At 47.0% G+C, this 22,181-nt stretch overlaps 1 protein-coding gene across 3 annotated transcripts; it reads right to left on the reverse strand.

Moving 5' to 3' along the window:
* Positions 1-684: 684 nt before the first annotated feature.
* Positions 685-17,818, reverse strand: tsc1a (TSC complex subunit 1a). 3 transcript variants are annotated; one of them, XM_063489405.1, is made up of 22 exons: positions 17,711-17,818; positions 17,196-17,313; positions 16,904-17,007; positions 16,672-16,824; positions 16,395-16,539; positions 16,127-16,281; positions 15,965-16,038; positions 10,027-10,217; positions 9,826-9,893; positions 9,646-9,757; positions 6,986-7,053; positions 6,794-6,890; positions 6,503-6,723; positions 6,300-6,433; positions 5,804-5,874; positions 5,214-5,380; positions 4,937-5,119; positions 4,737-4,847; positions 4,240-4,362; positions 2,239-2,426; positions 2,025-2,165; positions 685-1,868 (listed from the first exon to the last, which is right to left on the reverse strand). In XM_063489405.1, exons 1-22 carry the CDS (start codon positions 17,780-17,782, stop codon positions 1,427-1,429), a joined length of 3,138 nt encoding a protein of 1,045 aa, XP_063345475.1. In that variant the 5' UTR covers positions 17,783-17,818; the 3' UTR covers positions 685-1,426. The 3 variants fall into 3 exon arrangements, with proteins under 3 accessions (XP_063345475.1, XP_063345483.1, XP_063345465.1); XM_063489413.1 differs by having other exon boundaries at positions 5,831-5,874; positions 6,794-6,893; XM_063489395.1 differs by having other exon boundaries at positions 6,794-6,893.
* Positions 17,819-22,181: the final 4,363 nt, after the last annotated feature.

Here is a 22,181-nt window from a genome sequence, read left to right on the forward strand (position 1 = left end):
GTATGTTTACTTTCAGTCATTGTCGATTTCATTGTGGTGTACCAACTGCACTGTGGCAATGATGTGTATTCCTCTGATTGGGAGAAAAGAAAAAGGAGGTGCGATTCTGTTCTGAATGATTCAATATGTCGCTTGTCTCTTTGAGATTATTTAGAACAATAACAATGACAAAGTTCATTTAAAAAAACAACAACTTTGAATTGGAACAGTACTTGGTCTCCGACCGATGACGTATCACGAGTACACGAGAACGCAAGTACGCACAAGTACGCATATTGAGACAGGGCCCTAAAGACGATCGATCGGGACCCGGCTGATGTCAGAAAAGTCTCATTTCCACACGTTTGGCGCATTTTTACACCTGAGCCAGAACCTGGAGAAAAATGGCGCCTTTAAGTCCGTCAGTGAGGAAAACATCAGGTTAGTTTTGTCAAATATTCAGATTAAAATACCCAGAAAATACAGTCACCCCCAAATTGCATATAAAAATTAATATAAAACAAAGATTAGTAATAAATGTCATATTCATGGTGTCAAATATTAATAAGAGAATTCATTTAGAAAGTAGTTCACAAATTTCCTTAAAATAATGTTGGTTTTCAAATATATTTTAAATGTGTGGCAAATCTTTTTAAACAAAGAGCATTGAAAAGTGTGACAACTTTAACATAGAACGCACAAACAGACGTTTACATCTTTATTTCTGTCACAGTGTTTCAGGAGCACATCTTTGGTTTGTCTGCAGTTACTGATCAGCTGACAAATCCATAATGAAAACAATCATCAGCGTTTAATTTGGCATGAAGCACTTTTTGGCTTAAAGAGGAAAATCAGCTGACACACAGACTGTAGATAAAAGACGGACAAAGGCACATCACCGACTCTGAAGCTTCAGCGTTACAGTTTCAGCCGCGTCACTTTCTTGTTTCCAGAGGCCATTTTTGGACAAGATGGTGAAGAAGAAAAAAAAAGATCAAATCCTGGAATTTGATTGGCTGACGCAGGCGGCTGTAGCTGCTAGCTATCTGTGAGGCTTCACCTCAGCTAACTGGAGTCCCTGAACTAGACTCCTTTTATTATAACTATGGACCAATACTATGGCTGAGACTGTGGCGGTACTAGCAGACCGCCCAACAGACCACTCCCATCAGCGCTGGATAGGAGCGACTGTCCTTTTGATTGGATGCCAGGGCATTTTTGTTTGTGGATGCTAGCCAGGCTAGCTGTAGATTTAGTTTCCCTAATAAATAATCGTTACTGAAAGTTTGCTGATCTTGGATCAGCCTGCTTATTGCCTTATCATTATTATCTTTATTGCTCTTCTCCAGAGTGAGGGCGGAGCCCCGAGGACCCCGCCTATTGAGTTTCAGGTAACTGAACACAGGTGAACAAACTCATTGGCGGTCTCCGCCCACCTCCTCCTCCCTCAGATGTCGGGCAGTGTCTCGTCGTAGTCCATGATGCTCAGTTCGTGTCTCCTCTGTTGGACGGCGAGTGTCAGGTCTACGGGGGCCACGACGGGGTCTGCGGCTCGGCTCAGCGGCTCAGTCTGAGGACTTCCTACAAGGAGTGTGGCCTCCTCCACCTCCTGACCGAGCGGAGGGCTTGCTGGTTGGACATTCTCCTCCTCCTCCTCCCCGACCTCCACCTCCTCCTCCTGGTTCTGATCTGTGGGTCCGAACAGCTGTCGGGCTCGTTGCTCCAGGAAGGAGCCGACAGCCAGCGGGGAGTCGATGGGGGAGAGTGAGAGGGACACGGGGGAGGTGGAAAGGACCTCCACTGCTCCGTTCATGATCCCAACAGCAGAAGAAGACGGAGGGAGGGACTTTTGGCTTCCCTGAGCATCAGGTAAGGCTCCGCTGTCGGATCTGGAGGACAGTATGACACAGAAAGGCAAACATTTATCAACAAAGCACACATGCAGAATAAAAGCACAGACACTCGTCCTGGTTCTGCCTGTCTCGTTAAATCATTTTGGACGTCTCTGTGGGATCGAGGCGTCCTTGGACGATGGGCCCGTTTACCTGCTGACATCCCGCAGCTCGCCGTCTGGGTAAGCCCCGCCTCCCGCGATCTGACCGTACAGCTGAAGCATCTCGGTCTGCAGCGCCTGAGTAACTCTCCTCAGAGCGGCGCAGCGGCTCTCCGACGCCGACAGCTCCGCCCTGAAAGCGACATACGCAGTCTGAGCCCGACGCTTCCCGTGTGGAGAGTTCCAGAAGGTGAAGCCGGACTGACCTGTTCTGGTTCTTGGTGTCCTCCAGCAGTTTTTTCTGGCTCAGGATCAGCTGGTCTTTCCTGGCCAGCTGGCTCTCCAGCTCAGTGATCCTGTGATTGGCTGCTTCCAGCTTCTGTCTCTGCTGGACATCGTTGTCCTTCAGCCTCAGGAACTCCTTACCCACACTGCACTGCAGCATGGACGCCTCCTGACACACAGCAGAGTACATTTAGAACAGCGTTCATCATAGTGACCACATGTGTTGCAGTGCATTACACAAAAGGGTCAGCAGAGGGCGGTGTGTTGTTGAGAGAGTGCTATAACTCTGTACGTGCTTTTAGTGAACCGTCTTTAATAGTAAACAGAAATATAAATCAAATATACGTTGAAGGAGAAACGGAGTCTGGGTAACGATTGTGACGTGCTGACCTCGGCAGGTTAGCGTGGAAGAGAAAACGTGTGTCACCGAAACAGTCGTAGTTCAGATCCTGAAGCTCTGCATGCAGGCGCATGTCTGTGCTTTATCACCCACTCCACTCGTTCTCCGCTACCGTCGAGTAGCGCCTAAGGTGCGTGGGGTCGTCATAGCAACATGGCCAAAGGGAAAACGTGTTCTTACGAATCTGAGTTAAAAACAGATCCTGTTGAAGTGAATACTGATGTGACAGAGCTAACGATGAGTCATGTTCAGGTACGACGCAGAAAACAAGAAAATGCGATTTTGATGTTTGAGCTTTAGTCACAGAGAGAGACGCAGCAGGATGTGACATCACAGAGAGGGAGGAGAGAGAGGAGGAGCCATGTGGGCGAATGAGGATGAACACTGTGGACCAACAAACTGGATTTATTTATTTGTCTGTTTCTCATTCTTGCCGTGTTTACAACTTCCAAGCATTTGGAGTTTATCTACACCAAGGGTCTCAAACTCGTGGCCCAGGGGCCACTCACGGCTCACGTCACCCCTACTTGCGGCCGTACATGATGTGAAGAAATATAATGCAGTTTGGCCGATGAAGTGACTTTTTATGTTTGTTGTTGAGTGCAATGTTAAAATAAGTTCTTTAAATGATTTCATATGAAGACAACATGAGCAGAGAGCAGGAACACGCTGTGTTAGTCACGTGTACACGTATGTCTGCACGATGATGTCACTCAGGCCTCGCTCCTCCCCCTCAGTGATTGGCTGACAGATTAACCCCTCCCCATCATGTTTTTGCTTGTGTGTTGCTATGACGTCACTCAAAGGGCTCTTACGGGTTAAACGTTAACAGACCCTTGAGGCCAATGATTCTGGGCCACTACACTTCAACCCAGTTAGTTACCAGGTGCACCGGTTTAAAGGACAGCTGCTGATAACAGCTGCAGCTGAAGGGATTAGGGATCAACCAGAGAGCCTCCAGGGGGCGCGTGAAGCTGAGTGAAGCTGAGTGAAGCTGAGTGAAGCTGAGTGAAGCTGACTGAAGCTGAGTGAAGCTGAGTGAAGCTGACTGAAGCTGAGTGAAGCTGACTGAAGCTGACTGAAGCTGAGTGAAGCTGACTGAAGCTGACTGAAGCTGAGTGAAGCTGACTGAAGCTGAGTGAAGCTGAGTGAAGCTGACTGAAGCTGAGTGAAGCTGACTGAAGCTGAGTGAAGCTGAGTGAAGCTGACTGAAGCTGAGTGAAGCTGACTGAAGCTGAGTGAAGCTGAGTGAAGCTGACTGAAGCTGAGTGAAGCTGACTGAAGCTGAGTGAAGCTGAGTGAAGCTGACTGAAGCTGAGTGAAGCTGACTGAAGCTGACTGAAGCTGAGTGAAGCTGAGTGAAGCTGACTGAAGCTGAGTGAAGCTGACTGAAGCTGAGTGAAGCTGACTGAAGCTGAGTGAAGCTGAGTGAAGCTGACTGAAGCTGAGTGAAGCTGACTGAAGCTGACTGAAGCTGAGTGAAGCTGACTGAAGCTGAGTGAAGCTGACTGAAGCTGACTGAAGCTGAGTGAAGCTGAGTGAAGCTGACTGAAGCTGACTGAAGCTGGTGTGTGGGTCTTACGGTGCAGCGCTGTGTCTCTCCGCCCTCCAGCTGTTGCTGCAGAGCTTTGTTGGTCTCTCCGAGCAGGACCAGCTGCTGGTTCAGCAGGAACATCTGTTGATGCAGCTGCTCACTGCTGCACAGCTGGAAACACACAGACACACAAACATCTGTAGAACGGGACTGAGTGGGAGCAGCTGCCTCAGGACTTCAGCTGTTTTTACTGTTTTTGAGCCACAGATTAACGAAGCTTCTAATCAGCGACACGTCTGCTGGCTTTCACTGTGGGCTCGTCCTCAGGTTTCAACTGAAACAGTCTGAACACACACAGACTCGTTACAGACTTGACAGATCTATGAGTGTCTGACAGGAAGTGAAACCCCTCTGACCCACATATCTGCCTCCTCTCGGTGTGTATTTAGTCGTCATGGACACACTGTGATGCTGCGAGTCCACACACAGAGAGGAGCAGCTGGGCGCCTTCAACGATGCCATCGACTAATCGGGACTCTCCTCACCTTGACTGACAGCTGGGTCAGCTGGTGCTCAGCATTATACGCCCTGTAATTGGCTTTCTGAAGCTCCGCCTCCAGATCCTGCAGTCTGCTCTGGCACTCCTGCAGCTCACCCTGCAACAGCCAATCAGAGCACAGGATGTGAAGCTCTTTGCTGATGGTGTGTGTGTGTGTGTCTGCGTATGTGTGTGTGTGTGTGAGACCTGCAGTCTCTGGCTCTCTCTCTGCTCGTCTCGTTGCAGCTGCAGCAGATGTGCGATGTGTGTGTGCAGCTGCTCGCTGCGTGTGTGTGTCTCGCGCTGCAGCTCCGAGTATCGGCGCTGCTCCTCGTCCAGACTCGCCCTCAGACTTCGGATCTCCTCGTCTTGAACGCCGAGCTGAGACTTCTGCAACCAGCAGCGTGACGGAGGAGAGAAAACATGAGAGGAGGGGCTACGTGGGTGGTGTTCAGCATCATGATGAGGTTGACGTGTGTGTTACCATGGCAGCGCTCTGCTCCTCCAGCGCTGTGGCGTTGATGACCCTCCGCAGCAGCCGGCGATTTCGGATGGCGTGCTGTTGCCGCTTGAAGCGCTCGTACTGGAGCTGAGCGTGGACGAGCAGCAGCTGATTGGTCAGAGACTGAAGCTCCTCCTCCTGGGTGGAGCCTGACACACACACACACAGTTCTAAGGAAATCCTCTGTGCTGGTGCAAACCCGGCAGCTTCATGCCGCAGCTCGTCTGAGGGTCATTAAACGAGCTGGGCGTGGTCAGTACGGCGAATACGAGAGAACTGGAGCACGGCGTCCCACAGCTGCCAAGAACCAGCGTGGATCCCGCCGCGAATCGCTTCCTCATCAGCCTCAAGACGTGAAAACTGAACCCGAGAACACCAGCCGGCTAAATCAAACCTGAACGCAGATTCGGGACGGCGCCCGCAAACAGCAGCGAAACAAATGTGACGACGAGCTGAAATGGCGGCGCGGGTTCCGGAGCTCGTCAGCTCCACACAGTGAACCAATAAACTGCTGCTTACAGCTTCATTTGCATATGAGGTTAATGAGAGTGATGAGATGAGTGTTCAGGTACCTTTGCTTTTCATGCTCTGCTGTTTACCTCCAAAGTGACTCCGATCCACTGACTTACTCCCAGCTGATAACCTGTGAACACCACAGAAGAAGAAAGAGGTGCCGCAGGTTAGCACGTTTTACACAGCATCAGACGGGTCTCTGATGACACGCGTGTTTCAAATCTAAGGACACGGTTTCATCGACAGCCTAGATATCGACGATGGCTGCACCTCGCTCCATCGATCGGCGAGTCCTCAAAGAAGCAGCGGGAATACTCGCTTCCTGTTTAATGTCTCGTTTTGTGGCCTCACCCCGCCCGGCCTCTCCTCCCTCAGCCTGGCTGTGCTCAGGGGTTTTGTCTTCCACTATCTCCAAAGCGCGCGCTCAGTGGGGGTTTTTGCGTTACAATATAAAGCTAGGCGACTCACACCTTTGATGTGATACTGATCGGTGTGTTTTGGGCGTGAGGCGGCGTTCTGCCTGATAATGCCCTCTGATAACCTTCTGCGGCTCACCTCCTGCTGAGGCAATCGTGGGCGTCATTTCCACGGGCGATCAGCTGGTCCAGAACCTTCAGAGGGGAGACAGAGGTCACCTCCTCCTCTCTGTTCTCCCTCTGTGGTCCTGCCCCCTTCTTCTCCAGCACCTCCTGCAGGACACAGCCCGTTACTGAGCACGCTCACAAAAACGACCTGTGGCTCTGTCCACCTGACCTTACCTGGGTCTTCTTCCCGACAAACAGCATGGCCGCCCGGGGCAGAGCGAGCTCAAACAGCGGGTCATACGGAGAGCTGGGGCTGTAGTCCGAGAGGGCGGAGCTTGGCTCTTCAAATCTGGGGTGAGGAGTGGTGAAGGAGGGAGGCAGGGGGACACCTGAAGCCTGAGTGGGGGTGGAGGTGATGAGGCGGGGCGAAGGCTGCTGGGACTCGTCTTTAACATCTGGAGACAAAGAGAAGATGAAGAAACAGCTGCAGTGACATCACCGAGATCGATCAGCTGATCGGCTCACCTTCTCTGTTGTTGTTAACGAGGTCACTCAGGCCTCGCTCCTCCCCCTCAGTGATTGGCTGACAGGTTAACCCCTCCCCATCTTTGACCATCCTCACCTGCTGGGAGACAAAGCAAGACTCTTCCTGCTGCCCCTTCACAATAAAAGCATCCCAGTTAACTCCCAGTTGTTTAACTAAAGTCTTTAACTCACCTGGCTGCGGTCGGGGTCCTTAGTGGGAGGAGCCTCAAGAATGGAGGCTGATGAAGGCAATTTCTCACCTGCGTCCACACGCACACACACACACACACACACACACACACACACACACACAACATTATTAATACACACACACACACACACAACATTATTAATACACACACACACACACACAACATTATTAATACACACACACACACACAACATTATTAATACACACACACACACACACACACACACACACAACATTATTAACACACACACACACACACAACATTATTAATACACACACACACACACACAACATTATTAATACACACACACACACACACAACATTATTAATACACACACACACACACACACAACATTATTAATACACACACACACACACACACACACACAACATTATTAATACACACACACACACACACACACAACATTATTATTAATACACACACACACAACATTATTAATACACATACACACACACACACACACAACATTATTATTAATACACACACACACAACATTATTATTAATACACACACACACAGACACACACACACACAACATTATTAACACACGTACACAAAATTATTAACACACATACACACACACACACACAACATTATTAACACACATACACACACACACAACATTATTAACACACATACACACACACACAACATTATTAACACACACACACACACACACACACACAACATTATTAATACACACACACACACACACAACATTATTAATACACACACACACACACACACACACACAACATTATTAATACACACACACACACACAACATTATTATTAATACACACACAAACACACACACAACATTATTATTAATACACACACACACAACATTATTAATACACATACACACACACACACACAACATTATTAATACACATACACACACACACACACACACACAACATTATTATTAATACACACACACACACACACACAACATTATTATTAATACACACACACACAACATTATTATTAATACACACACACACACACACAACATTATTATTAATACACACACACACAGACACACACACACACAACATTATTAACACACGTACACAAAATTATTAACACACATACACAACATTATTAACACACATACACACACACACAACATTATTAACACACACACACAACATTATTAACACACATACACAACATTATTAACACACACACACAACATTATTATTAATACACACACACACAGACACACACACACAACATTATTAACACACACACACAACATTATTAACACACATACACACACACACAACATTATTAACACACACACACACACACACACACAACATTATTAATACACACACACACACACACACACAACATTATTAATACACACACACACACAACATTATTAATACACACACACACACACACACAACATTATTAATACACACACACACACACACACAACATTATTAATACACACACACACACACACAACATTATTAATACACACACACACACACAACATTATTAATACACACACACACACACACACACACACACAACATTATTAATACACACACACACACAACATTATTAATACACACACACACACACAACATTATTAATACACACACACACACACACACACAACATTATTAATACACACACACACACACACAACATTATTAATACACACACACACACACAACATTATTAATACACACACACACACACACAACATTATTAATACACACACACACACACAACATTATTAATACACACACACACACACACACACACACACACAACATTATTAATACACACACACACACACACAACATTATTATTAATACACACACAAACACACACACAACATTATTATTAATACACACACACACAACATTATTAATACACACACACACACACAACATTATTAATACACATACACACACACACACACACACACACACAACATTATTAATACACACACACAACATTATTATTAATACACACACACACACACACAACATTATTATTAATACACACACACACAGACACACACACACACAACATTATTAACACACGTACACAAAATTATTAACACACATACACACACACACACACAACATTATTAACACACATACACACACACACAACATTATTAACACACACACATACACACACAACATTATTAACACACACACACATACACACACAACATTATTAACACACATACACACACAACATTATTAACACACACACACACATACACACACAACATTATTAACACACATACACACACAACATTATTAATACACACACACACAACATTATTAACACACATACACACACACACAACATTATTAACACACACACATACACACACAACATTATTAACACACACACACATACACACACAACATTATTAACACACACACACACACACAACATTATTAACACACATACACACACACAACATTATTAACACACATACACACACAACATTATTAATACACACACACACACACAACATTATTAATACACACACACACACACAACATTATTAATACACACACACACACACACACACACACACAACATTATTAACACACACACACACACATGCGAGGTCACCTGAGATGGAGGTGCTCCTGCTCAGTGGGTGGGTGGAGCCTAAAGCAGTGCGTTCAGAAGGGGGTGTGGACAAACCACAGTGTAAGGCGGGGCTCCATGTGACGTCGTCAGGCTGCACACAAACAGGAAGTGTTAGTGCTTGCTCATCTGGCGCACAGGTCAGACAGACAGGTGACTTACCTGCGTGCAGGCGGCGTTCAGGTCCAGCTGAGGCACACATCTGGATCCCGGAGGACAGACTGAACTTCCTGTCAGCAAACACAAACACTTAATTAAAAACACAAATAAAAAACATCCGTTTCCTTCTGGTTTCACTTTGACCTTTGACCTCTGTTACAAACTGCACAGGAGGTCACATGACCTCACACTGCTGTTACTCACCTGAGCTGCTGACAGCATCTGTGACCGGAGGACTGCAGGTGAGGTCCAGGTGAGGGAGGGGAGTCAGGGGGAGAGGTCTGATCAAAGAGCAGGAGGAGGAGTAACCGTCCTCCTCGCACGAAGACTCCAGAGCATCCAGGGACACTCTGGAGCACTCGATCACAATGTCATGGACTTCGTAACACCTCCACCTGAGTGGGAGGAGGGGAGTGTCAGTCTGAGCTCAGCAGGGAGCAGCTCGCTAACTGCAGCTGCTTCTGCTCACCAACAGCTTCAAATAAAATCGCCCAGTAAAGGTGTCCCACAGGGCTCAGTGCTGGGCCCATTACGGCACCAGCAGTCAGAGGTTTGCACACAGCTTCTCATTTAATGGTTTTTCTTTCATGACTGTTTACATTGTAGATTCTCACTGAAGGCATCAAACTGTGAATGAAAACATGTGGAATTATGCAGTAAACCCAAACTGTGAAGTAACTCCAAACATGTTTTATATCCGCCCTCTGCTTTGATTCCTGCTTCGCTCACTCTCGGCGTTCTCTCCATGAGCTTCATGAGGTCGTCTCCTGAAATGGTTTCCAACAGTCTTGAAGGAGTTCAGAGATGCTGAGCGTTTGTTGGTCCTTTGCCTTCACTCTGCGCTCCATCTCATCCCAAACCATCTCCACTGGGTTCAGGTCAGGTGACTGTGGAGGCCAGGCCTCCATCACTCTCCTTCTTGGTCACAGAGCCCCCACACAGCCTGGAGGTGTGTTTGGGGTCATTGTGCTGTTGGAGAATAAATGAGTTGATGGCATGTTGCTGCAGGATGCTGTGGTAGCCATGCTGGTTCAGTGTGCCTTCAGTTTGGAATAAATCCCCAACAGTGTCACCAGCAAAGCCCCCCCACACCATCACACCTCCTCCTCCATGCTTCACAGTGGGAACCATGCATGTAGAGACCATTGTTCACCTTTTCTGCTCAAAGAAGCAGCAGGTGGAACCAAAGATCTCAGATTTAGACTCATCAGACCAAAGCACAGATGGTCTGATGTCCACTCCTTGTGTTTCTTGGTCCAAACAAATCTCTTCTTGTTGCTTTTCCTCAGTCGTGGTTTCTCAGCAGCCGTTTGACCATAAAGGCCTGATTCACACAGTCTCCTCTGAACATGTAGAGATGTGTCTGCTACTGTGGCATCTATCTGGGCTCTGATCTGAGCTGCTGCTACATCCCAGATGTCTTCAGTTTGTATCTACAATGTGGAAAGTAGTACAAATAAAGAAAGCCCATTAAATGAGAAGATGTGTCCAAACTTCGACTGGTAGTGCAGATTTGGCATGACGATGACACGTCTTTTATGTTACTGACTAAAATCTACCTGACCTCTGGTGACCCGGACTCTCCTGTTTAATTTGCAGCAGTTTAAATCAATGTTCAAACGCTCTCAGTCACGCTGCAGTTCATACTTTACTCTGATTGGACAGCAGAGGTCATGTTTATTCATGCTGTGCTTCAGGTCACATCTCAGAGGACACACTGTCAGTTTGGATACTGATGTTGGTGGTAGTGACGAGTGCCACTCTCAAACGCTCTCATTACCTCGCTTTTCTTTATTATTTATAGACCTTTTCATTGGTCGCAGTCGTCTTTGCTTTCCTGTTTCTACAGAAACATTTTACGAGTTTTTCCACTCTGAGTAGTAATCGCCATGTTGTATTTTGTTAGTTAACAGTGGTCGCTTTTACTGCCACCTTCTGGCAGTAAGTGTATATTTGCGCATGCGCCAACCAGCGTGCAGCCTGTTACAGTCGCTCCTGCTTTTTCTCTTAGTTTAGCTCTGTTTTCTTACGTATTCTTTTTTTTCTGACTTGTATTTTCATCCGTTTATTATCCTTCACCCAATCATGTGGATTGAGAGAGTTTTTGTTCTTCTGGTGGCCGTGGAACTATTACTTTTATCAAGGAACGGGACCGCGGCACATCTACATGCACGGACTGTTTACTCCAGAGATCAGCTGATCGCCCTGATGCCGGCCGGCTCGCTGGCCAGACCCGCAGAAGTACCAGCTGAAATTTGGAGGAAAACACATCGGGGATGCAGAGGTCAAGGACAGAAGAGAAGGAAGAAGGAGACGGTGAGACAGCGGAGGCTCGAAGCGAGGAGGAGGTATAAACTGTGTCTGCCGTCTATCGTAATGGGAAATGTGCGATCGTTAGCGAATAAAATTGACGAGCTCTCAGCACTGGTACGGAGTCAGAGGGAATACCGAGAGTGTAGCCTGATGTGTTTCACTGAATCATGGATGCACCAGGACATTCCCGACGAGAATGCTTCCGTGGAAGGCTTCCACACTGTTCGGGGGGACAGGGACAGCATCGCTAGCGGTAAGCGGAAAGGAGGTGGCTGTTTTAGTTAACAACCGGTGGTGTAACCCTGCCAACATAACAATCAAAGAAAGGATTTGTTGCCCGGACATTGAACTGTGTGCTGTTGGACTCAGGCCGTATTATTTGCCCAGGGAATTCTCTCACGTCATCTTGGCAGCTGTTTATGTTCCTCCCTCTGCTAACCCCACAGCTGCATGTGACACTATCCACTCTGCCATAGCCCGGTTACAGACTCAGCACCCGAGTGCCTTTATTGTGATCTCGGGTGACTTCAACCACATATCACTGGACAATATACTACCAACATTCAGACAATATGTGGACTGTCCCACCAGGGGGGAGAGAATCTTAGACCTACTGTATGCTAATGTCAAGGATGCATACAGCTCCTCCTCCCTCCCCCCACTTGGTAGGTCAGATCATAACCTGATTCACCTCACCCCCCGCTATGTGCCAATTGTGAGGAGGGAACCTGTGACCACGAGGAGCATTAGGAGGTGGTCAGAGGAGGCCTTAGAGGAACTACAGGGCTGTTTCGAGGTGACCGACTGGGAAACACTCTGTGAGCCTCACGCCGAGGACATCAATGGGCTTACTGAGTGTATCACAGACTACATAACTTTCTGCACCGACTCCATTGTTCCAGCTCAGACTGTTCATTGTTACCCAAATAACAAGCCGTGGGTGACTAAGGACATCAAGCCCTCCTCAACGACAAGAAGAGGGCTTTCAGAGGGGGCAATAAAGAGGAGGTGAGGAAGGTCCAGGTGCTACTAAGGGACAAGATCAGAGAGGCTAAGGACAATTACAGGAGGAAGCTGGAGTGGAAACTCCAGCAGAACAGCATGAGAGAGGTGTGGAGGGGCATGAAGACCATCACTGGATTCAGGCCAACCAACAGCAGGGGAGCTGAGGGAGGTGAGGATAGAGCTAACGAGCTGAATCTGTTTTTCAATAGATTCGACACCACAGTGTCTGCTCACACCCCCACAACCTCACCTGTAGTCAGCCTGGAATCCAGAGCCACACCACTGTGCCAGCCTCTCTCTTCACATGGCGCTGTTGCCTCCTGTGAGATTCCTGACACCCCTCCCCCACCCATCACCTTCACTCAATACCAGGTTGAGATGCAAATGAGGAGACTGCACTCGGGCAAGTCTGCTGGACCAGACGGAGTGAGTCCCTGCGTCCTCAAGACCTGTGCCCCCCAGCTGTGTGGAGTCTTTCATAAACTGTTTATGCTGAGTTTGAGTCTGCAGAGGGTCCCAGTGATGTGGAAGACATCATGCCTCGTCCCTGTACCAAAGACGCCACGTCCCAGTGGCCCCCAGGATTACAGGCCTGTGGCACTGACCTCCCACATCATGAAGACCCTGGAAAGGCTCATCCTGGACCAGCTGCGACCCATTGTCAGACCACATCTGGATCCCCTTCAATTTGCCTATCAGCCTCGTCTCGGAACAGAGGACGCCATCATCTACCTGCTCGATCGTGTCTACGCCCATCTGGACCAGCCGGCGAGCACTGTGAGGGTCATGTTTTTTGACTTTTCTAGTGCTTTCAACACCATCAGGCCAACCCTCCTGGGTGGTAAGTTAAGAGCGATGCAGGTGGATGCTTCTCTGGTGTCCTGGATTGTTGATTACCTGACAAGAAGACCACAATATGTACGTCTCCCACAGTGTGTGTCTGACAAGGTGATCAGCAACACAGGGGCACCACAGGGGACTGTCCTCTCCCCCTTCCTCTTCACCCTCTACACCACGGACTTCAGCCACTGCACAGAGACCTGCCATCTTCAGAAGTTTTCTGATGACTCTGCAGTGGTTGGATGCATCAGCAGGGATGATGAGACGGAGTACCAGGCTGTGGTCGACTCCTTTGTCACGTGGTGTGAGCAGAATCATCTGCAGCTCAACGTGGCAAAGACCAAAGAACTGATCGTGGACTTCAGGAAGACCAGGAAACACTTGACCCCTGTTTCAATCCAGGGGGTCAGTGTTGACATTGTGGAGGACTATAAATACTTCGGAGTACACATTGACAATAAACTGGACTGGGCTACAAACACCACAGCACTTTACAGAAAGGGCCAGAGTTGTCTCTATTTTTTGAGGCGACTGAGGTCCTTCAACATCTGCCAGAAAATGCTCAGGATTTTCTACGAGTCTGTTGTGGCCAGTGCGATCCTCTATGCTGTGGCATGCTGGGGGAGCAGGCTGAGGGTCGCAGATGCCAACAGACTCAATAAACTGATCCATAAGGCCAGTAGTGTTGTGGGGATGGAGCTGGACTCCCTCAAGGTGGTGTCGGAGAGGCGGATGTTGTCCAAAATAAAGACAATGTTGGATAACACCTCCCACCCACTCCATGACATGCTGGTCAGTCACAGGAGCACGTTCAGTGAAAGACTGAGAGTACCGAAAAGCACCACTGAACGTCACAGGAAATCATTCCTGCCTGTGGCCATCTCCCTGTACAACGCATCCACTTAACACACTGTTTACTGCAACAGCAGTACTGCAACATGTTTCTTTTTCAGCTATTTATTAATAAGTGACTTTATGTATATATATGCCTGTATATATTGTGCTATTCTTAGTTAGTGTATTGTCTGTCTTTGTTAATGTTTGTTTGTATTGGAGCACTGTAACAAAAAAATAATTTCCCCTAGGGATCAATAAAGTATTCTGATTCTGATTACATCCTAGCAGACAGTGGTGGAAGAGAAAACATATTTCAAACAGAAAACAGTCAAAGTCTTCTTTTCATTTTAAATGTTTGGAGTTAGAGACATCAGAGTCACGATACCCAACTGAATGCAAGGATAAGAAAACCAAACAAAAACGTGCAGTTCATGGGTAACTAGGCTACACTGCCTTTCTAATCCGTGTGAGAGGGTGGAGCTATCACGACAGGTACACTAGTCGTTGTGTCACACACACGTAGCTTCTGCGTCTGAGCGACCTCCTTCGTCTTCAGGATAGAAGACTTTTGTAGCTGCATGCTGCCCTCTTCACTTCCTGAAGAACTGCAGGATCAGAGTTTTGGAATCTGGCGATCCTTAATCCTCGGATAGATGCTAAAGAAGTGCACGAGGTTTCTTTCCAGGCCTGTCCTTATCTAATCTGTGTATTTAGCTGTGTTCTGTGTGTTTCTATCAAGCTTGGCTGACCTCCCTCAGACTAACAGCTGCTGCAGACGTCCCTGTTTTTTAAGGCTGGTTACAAACTTAGAGATGAAATGTGTTGCTCTGAGGCCACGTCGTGTGTGTGCCCGTGTTATTTGAACCTGCTGGCAGATCAGAGCGCATCACTTCCTGTCATTTGCTGGAATCGAGTGGCGGGCGTTCAGATAAAGGAAAGCTTGATGTTGAGCTGCGGTAAACACGCCTCTGTGCGATGTGAACTCAGCTGGATAGGATACTTTAAGAAAACTCAATCTGGTGTTATTTTGTTTCTTTATTGTTGATTTGCGTTCGATTGAGCTCAGCGCTGGTTTCACTCTGTCAAAGGACCTGCTGACCTGGTTCAGCACGCTCAGGTGTGGTTTCTGTCTCCAAGCTGGACTCACCTGGACGGGTCCAGTTCGTAGTCCTGAGTGCCTGTAACGAGCTCTGGGTGAACCCGGACGTGTTCCAACATCGGCTGACGGGACAGGACAAAGTGTGAGGTGAAACTGAAGGAACACCTGCGGTCATCACATCAGTACCGCCCCCTGCAGGTGTGCACTCACCTTCACCACCTCCTGGAAGGTGTCCAGGTTCTCCTTCATGCTGTAGTGCAGCCGCAGGTAGGAGATGAAGCTACAGGGGAACATCCCATACAGGCGGTGGAACAGAGAGTACGTACCTGCATGGAGGTGCACCAGGTGGGCCACAGGCTCATGACCTGCACGAGCCAATCAGAAAACATCTTAACAACCACTCAGAGAAGCAGACTGACCAATCAGAAAGCATAAGGAGCTGCTTCCTGCAGCGCCCCCTGCTGTGTGAGTGAGTTACCTGGGTTTTTGCAGCTGCGGGATGCAAGGCGCCCAAACACGTCAAAGAAGTCGTTGATGTGCTGCTTCCCGGCCTGAGGAATCATGGGTAACAGAGTGACCAGGACCAGGACTCCCGTGATAAGGACGACCACATCGCTGTCCGTCTGAAAAACAGGAAGTGGAATTCTGAGGTTACAGCAGCAGGAATCAGACCTGTGAGGAGGTCACGTGATCGACATCATGACAGAGTCTGAATGTGCAGGAGGACAGGTGTGTCTCAGGTGTGTGTGTGCTACCTTGAGGCAGCGCAGCAGTGAGAGCAGCAGCGGCGAGCGGCTGATGTGATGAACCCATGGCGGCTGTTTCCTGATCAGGTGACCCAGCAGGGTGAGGGCGCCCAGCCTGGTCCCGGATCGACTCACAGACTCGTTGAGCTTCTCCAGCAGCACCTAGTGGGCGGAGCCAACAGGTGTTAGAGTCACAGAGAGAGTGTAAAGAACAGGAGATCTGCGAGCAGGCGGGGCTCACTTTGTGATGCGGCTCCCTGATGGAGGAGAGGAGGAGCAAGGCCTGAGAAGATGACGAGTCCAGGTAGTACTCCACCACGGAGGAGAGGACAGCGCCCCCTTTGTCTGAGAGGAGAAACATGCATGCTGGGAGCTCTGCACTGATTGGCCGTCACAAGTGATGTCACACTGAGTTGATAAGGTTGCTTTGCTGGACGTCAGCAAAAGTGCAGCTTCGTGATTGGTTCACGTGGTGAGCGCGTCACAGAGATGCAGACCTGCGTCATTCAGTCGTGCTGCACAGTTGAACTCACCTGTACTCAGCTGCTGGTTGACTGCGGCTCTCACTCGCTCCGCCTCCTGCAGCTCTGAACTGTCCAGTGAGAGCAGGAGCTCGCTGATGCTCGCCTGCTCCCTGGACATCGCGGACACCTGCAATACGGCCAGACAGTGAACGCATCATAACACAGGCCAGACAGCTGAACGTCACGTGAGGTCACGTTGACGTCATCGTGTTCAGTTCTCTGTGACAGAGGAACAAAATCAATAAACGATGATTATCTGCTGCTGCTTTTTCTGTCCCCGCACAGTCATCAATGTGTGCTGGCCTAACACTGCGCAACCTTTGACCTCACGCCTGTTGTGTAACAGCTGCTGTCACGTCACTGCTAGCCCTCCGTTAGCAGCTGATGCTAATCTAACATGCTAACAAGCAGTGTAGCGGCCGCGTGCCGGCGGCCCGGGACCCGGCCCCGCGGAGGAGCCTCCGGCCGGGATACGGAGCGCAGACAGCCGCTCACACCGACCAAAGAGCCGCAGAGACGGTTACCTTCAGACCTGCTGATCCCAGCACGGAGCAACCATCTTCAGCTACAGCAGGACCCGCCCACCGCGGTGACATGAGCCTCAGCAGCCAATCACACACAGGAGGCGTTCAGCGCCACCCGTCAGGATGGGAAAAAGGATTTGTTATTATTATTATTATTATTGTTGTTGTTGTTGTTGCTGTTGTTGTTGCTGTTGCTGTTGTTATACTTTTGTGTGGATACAAACAAACAGCTGCGTGGTCTTTTTCTTGATTCAGAATGTTTTTTTCTTAGCTTGAAGAAGCTTCTCGGATGAGAGGTGAAACGTCTTCAAGCAACTTAAAGAAGTCCAGACGCTTTTCTTTGCAAACTCCTTTGACTTTCTTAGCTTGTGTTTTTTTATATCAGTGTTTTCACTGATTTTATGAAACTTTATTTTTCTTTTGGCCGTTTCTTCTTTGTGTTCGTGATGTTTTTCCCCAGTAGACGGGTGATGAGTATAGACATGTCATTGTAAACCTTGTTATTTCTCTGGTGTTGAAAATGTTGGATTTCTCAGTAAATTTTTAGTGTTCCTTTTAACTGCTGAAATATTGGACAGTGTCTTTTACACTATCACTATACACACTGTACATGTATGCAGCACTGCCTCTGCACTACAACCTAATGTAACCGGTGTGTTTCTGCGTTGTGTCTGATCCTGATGATAAAAAGGTAAAAGAAAGAAAGACCTCCAAATAAACAGCTTGCCCACTCCAGCTCCTCTCCCACAGGGGAATTGTAGAAAAGGGGAGAGGCCAAAGGGGTACACTGTATTTATAGGGTTGCACCAAAGAAGAAGAACAATGAGGAGGGGCTCTAACTGATGATGAACATAACTACAGGCTTGGAGGTCCTAACAGTCAGGTATAACAGGAACGGTTTGGGGGTTTAGAACACATTTTGTGTAATTATAACAAGATGTGATTTATGACCCTGTTACACTAACAGTATTTTTACTCATCTGTGTTTATTTATTCCACTCTTGTTTTATAAACATACATTTTCTTTATTTACATAAGTCAGTGCTGACGGGCTCTGAGCCTCAGGATTTCATTGCAGCAGTAATGTGCCATTCTTAGCTGTAATGACAAATAAAAACTTAACACGTGGAGAAAGCCTTCTTTTTGTTAAGGTCTGAGGTGGAAAAAGATATTTGTATTTAAATGTTTGCCTCAGCTGAGAGTCTGGATGTTCCCTTTGGTCTTTGGAGGCTGCGAGGCGGACTCCTCTGGACCGCGCTGAGTGTTTGATTCTTTGTTATTCTTGCGTCAGATGAAACAACAGGAAGGAACGTCTGCTGCTGATCGTCCTGCTGTGAAGCAAACGAGCTGACGCCATGTCCTCGCCGTCTCTCTGTGACCTCACAGACTTCAAGTGACCCTCCAATTCATGCTGCATCGTTTGGACCTGATTCAGAGCGTGAAAGCAGCGAGTGTGTGTCTATGTGTGTGTGTGTGTGTGTAAGTGTGCGAGCGTGTGTGTCTGTGTAAGAGTGTGTGTGTGTCTGTGTGTGTGTGTGTGTGTGAGTGTGAGTGTGAGTGTGTGTGTGTGTGTGTGTGTGTGTAAGTGTGAGAGCGTGTGTGTCTGTGTGTGTGTGTGTGTGTGTGTCTGTGTGTGTGTGAGAGTGTGTGTCTGTGTGTGTGTCTGTGTGTATGTGTGTGTGTGTGTGTGTGTGTGTAAGTGTGAGAGCGTGTGTCTGTGTCTGTGTGTGTGTAAGTGTGCGAGCGTGTGTGTCTGTGTAAGAGTGTGTGTGTGTCTGTGTGTGTGTGTGAGTGTGAGTGTGTGTGTGTGTGTGTGTGTGTCTCGCTGCGTCCATCAGAGTGTGAATGTTAGAGTGAAAGCACAGAAACAAGAGCGCTCAGTTGGGTCCATTTACCATCCATGAGAGGACAGGGACGAGAGACGGGGGGGGACGAGAGACCATTAACACAATTTTATTGACAGCACATTAAAACAACAAACATCAACATCATTAAACACTAAACGTTTGCGTGTGTCCCCCCCCCTCCACCGCACACACACAGACACACACACACTCACTCGGAGATTAAGCACGAGTGTCGCGTCTGCTCCTCTTTGCATAAACGAGTCCAGATTGTTTGAGGGGCCAGCTGTGATTCGGTGCCGTATAAAGAAAAGTGTGAGCGTCTCTTGAAGCCTGGAACAAAAACAGGAGGCTGTAAATGAACAGACTGAAGTTCAAAGGTCAAAAATACAAAAACTGCTTCAAAAAACGAAACGAAACAAAACGTGAAAGTTCCAGTTCTGGGGTCCGTTCTTCGTACCTCGCTAAGTAAGTTAGCCGGATTTGAATGTTGACGATTTCGCGTGATCTTGGATCGTTCGGTTCTCCGAAGCTCATCCGGGACTTGCTGTCATAGCAACAGATCCGTAAGCGTAAACCTGCTCGGGAGCAGGCTTACTTTATGTAAACAGGATTAGATCGCGGCCACTCAGGTATGTCCGCTGCAGTTATATGAAAGCAACAGCGATATTTCTCCACTGTTTTACCATAAATAAATATTATCAATGTAACTAAAGATAATGCAGCATTTGATTCTTTTATTGATTTCATACAGATACATACAGGTCATTTCCTAAAAAAAGGGAAATGTACTATTAATCATTCTATTTCATGTATTTGATTATTTCAGATGTAATTCATATTTTAGAGTAGTAATAGTAAATTACTTTGTGTAATCAAGATGAGAGACCACGGCTATAAAAGCGAAGGTGGATTTGGGAAGTCTGTCGCAGCCATGTCCTGTCCGTTTGTACGCGAGCAACCCATTGCGGAAGGTGCAAGATTGATAAGGAGAGTTTTCAGAATTCAGCGTATATTCCCAGATAGCAAGACGACATTGAATCTATGTTGATTTTTCATCCGAACCGTCGTATATGGTCGGGGTTGAAATGCCAATGTTGTAACAACATTGAAATACTGTGGTAAACCGACGGTCTTACTATAGAGACGTTGTAACGATGTTGATTCACCGTTGTTTTTTTGTCATTGATATTTGATCTATTTATAGTCGACCAGGTGACAACAACAACGTCGAGAAAACGTCTATTTATAGTTGACGATCATTCGGCTCCGGTCACCATCAAAAACCATCGATTTGTAGTTGAGCATTAAATTGCATTGCAACTGATCGGGTATAAAGTACCAGAGAAAGTAGATTTATTGTTCATTTGTTATCAATGACTTGGTCTAGTTCACCAGCTTTAAAAAATCGTGTCTACGTGCAATTTATGTATAGTTGACCGGGAAATTAAAGCAGCGATCACTTGGACTATTCCGCAGCACCCCTCTCACATTGGTACACCCCCCCCCCCCTCCCCCGGTATTCATTGTCTTCTACAGTAGAGCGGGACATTTAATTTACTCTCAGCGGAATTGACCGGAGAAGGCATCAGTTCATGCACTGCACTGGCCCGCACCACGATTAGTATAAGGTAAGAATGAATGATTTTTTTTCCTACTCGGTATTTCCATGTTTGCATTTGAATAACAGTAAAAAAAAAAACTTGTTAATGTTGTACATTAACGAGTTTTTTTCTTACTGTTATTTAAATTGTGTCTACTTCTTACAATCCGGCAACAAATAAATTGCACTGCGAACAAAGTATATCAACAAAGAAAACATTTTCGTTTCATAATTTCTTCGTTATATTCCCTTACAAAGCTAGCTTTAACGCTTCGAGGTTTCCTTTGTTCTTGCCGTCGCCTCGGCGCTTGACCCAGACTTTCGCTCTGTAGTTGCTTAGTACTACAAAAAATTCTAAATCTGTGATATATGATTGATAAACGTAAAGTTAACTGTATAAACGTGTTCAATGACTTTGTTACTTTTGATGATTGGAGAGCACTCACTTCAATGCGCACACGAAAACTTTAGACTCACGCAGCATACGTGACTGTACGTTGCACGCTCACCTAACTTTACGTTGCACGCGTACATGACTTTCCGTTTGTGCCTTGAATAATGAATAAGGCTACGTCCACACGTACCAGCGTATTTTTGAAATACGCTGGTACGCTGATTTTTCTATGCGTTTGCACCTTTTGTCCACACGTAATGTATGTCTGGCCGTACATTGTGTTTGTATTTCCAGGCACATTTCACGAAGCAGAACGCAGTCTTCAGAGATATCCACGTGAACGCTGTGATACGTCTGACCTTCAGTCCGAAGAAGAAACCCAGACCAGTCTTAAAAGAAAGCACAAGTAAAACCTTTTTATTCACAAACATATCTTTGATTGTTAAGAATTTATGATCTTGTCTTTTATACATATCTGTGGTGCTTGCATACTGCAATATCACCACATAATATAGTCCAAAAAGTGGAAGTTTGTAAACTTTTTAAAAATGCAAAGCCGTGTACACTTGTGCACTTCAAAAATTCATTGTATACTGCACCTTCTTGCACGTCTCTGTTTCCTGTGTGTGT

The sequence above is a fragment of the Pelmatolapia mariae genome, linkage group LG2 (assembly GCF_036321145.2).
Source record: "Pelmatolapia mariae isolate MD_Pm_ZW linkage group LG2, Pm_UMD_F_2, whole genome shotgun sequence".
Classification (NCBI taxonomy): domain Eukaryota; kingdom Metazoa; phylum Chordata; class Actinopteri; order Cichliformes; family Cichlidae; genus Pelmatolapia; species Pelmatolapia mariae.

What these genes read in the sequence shown, in the direction of transcription:
- tsc1a (XM_063489395.1), bottom strand. Translation starts at nt 17,782, where the DNA reads ATGTCACCGCGGTGGGCGGGTCCTGCTGTAGCTGAAGATGGTTGCTCC. An exon ending in CAACCAGCAGCTGAGTACAG is followed by an intron (nt 17,008 to 17,195) that starts GTGAGTTCAACT and finishes TTCTCCTCTCAG; the next exon opens with ACAAAGGGGGCGCTGTCCTC. An exon ending in TCAGGGAGCCGCATCACAAA is followed by an intron (nt 16,825 to 16,903) that starts GTGAGCCCCGCC and finishes TCCGCCCACTAG; the next exon opens with GTGCTGCTGGAGAAGCTCAA.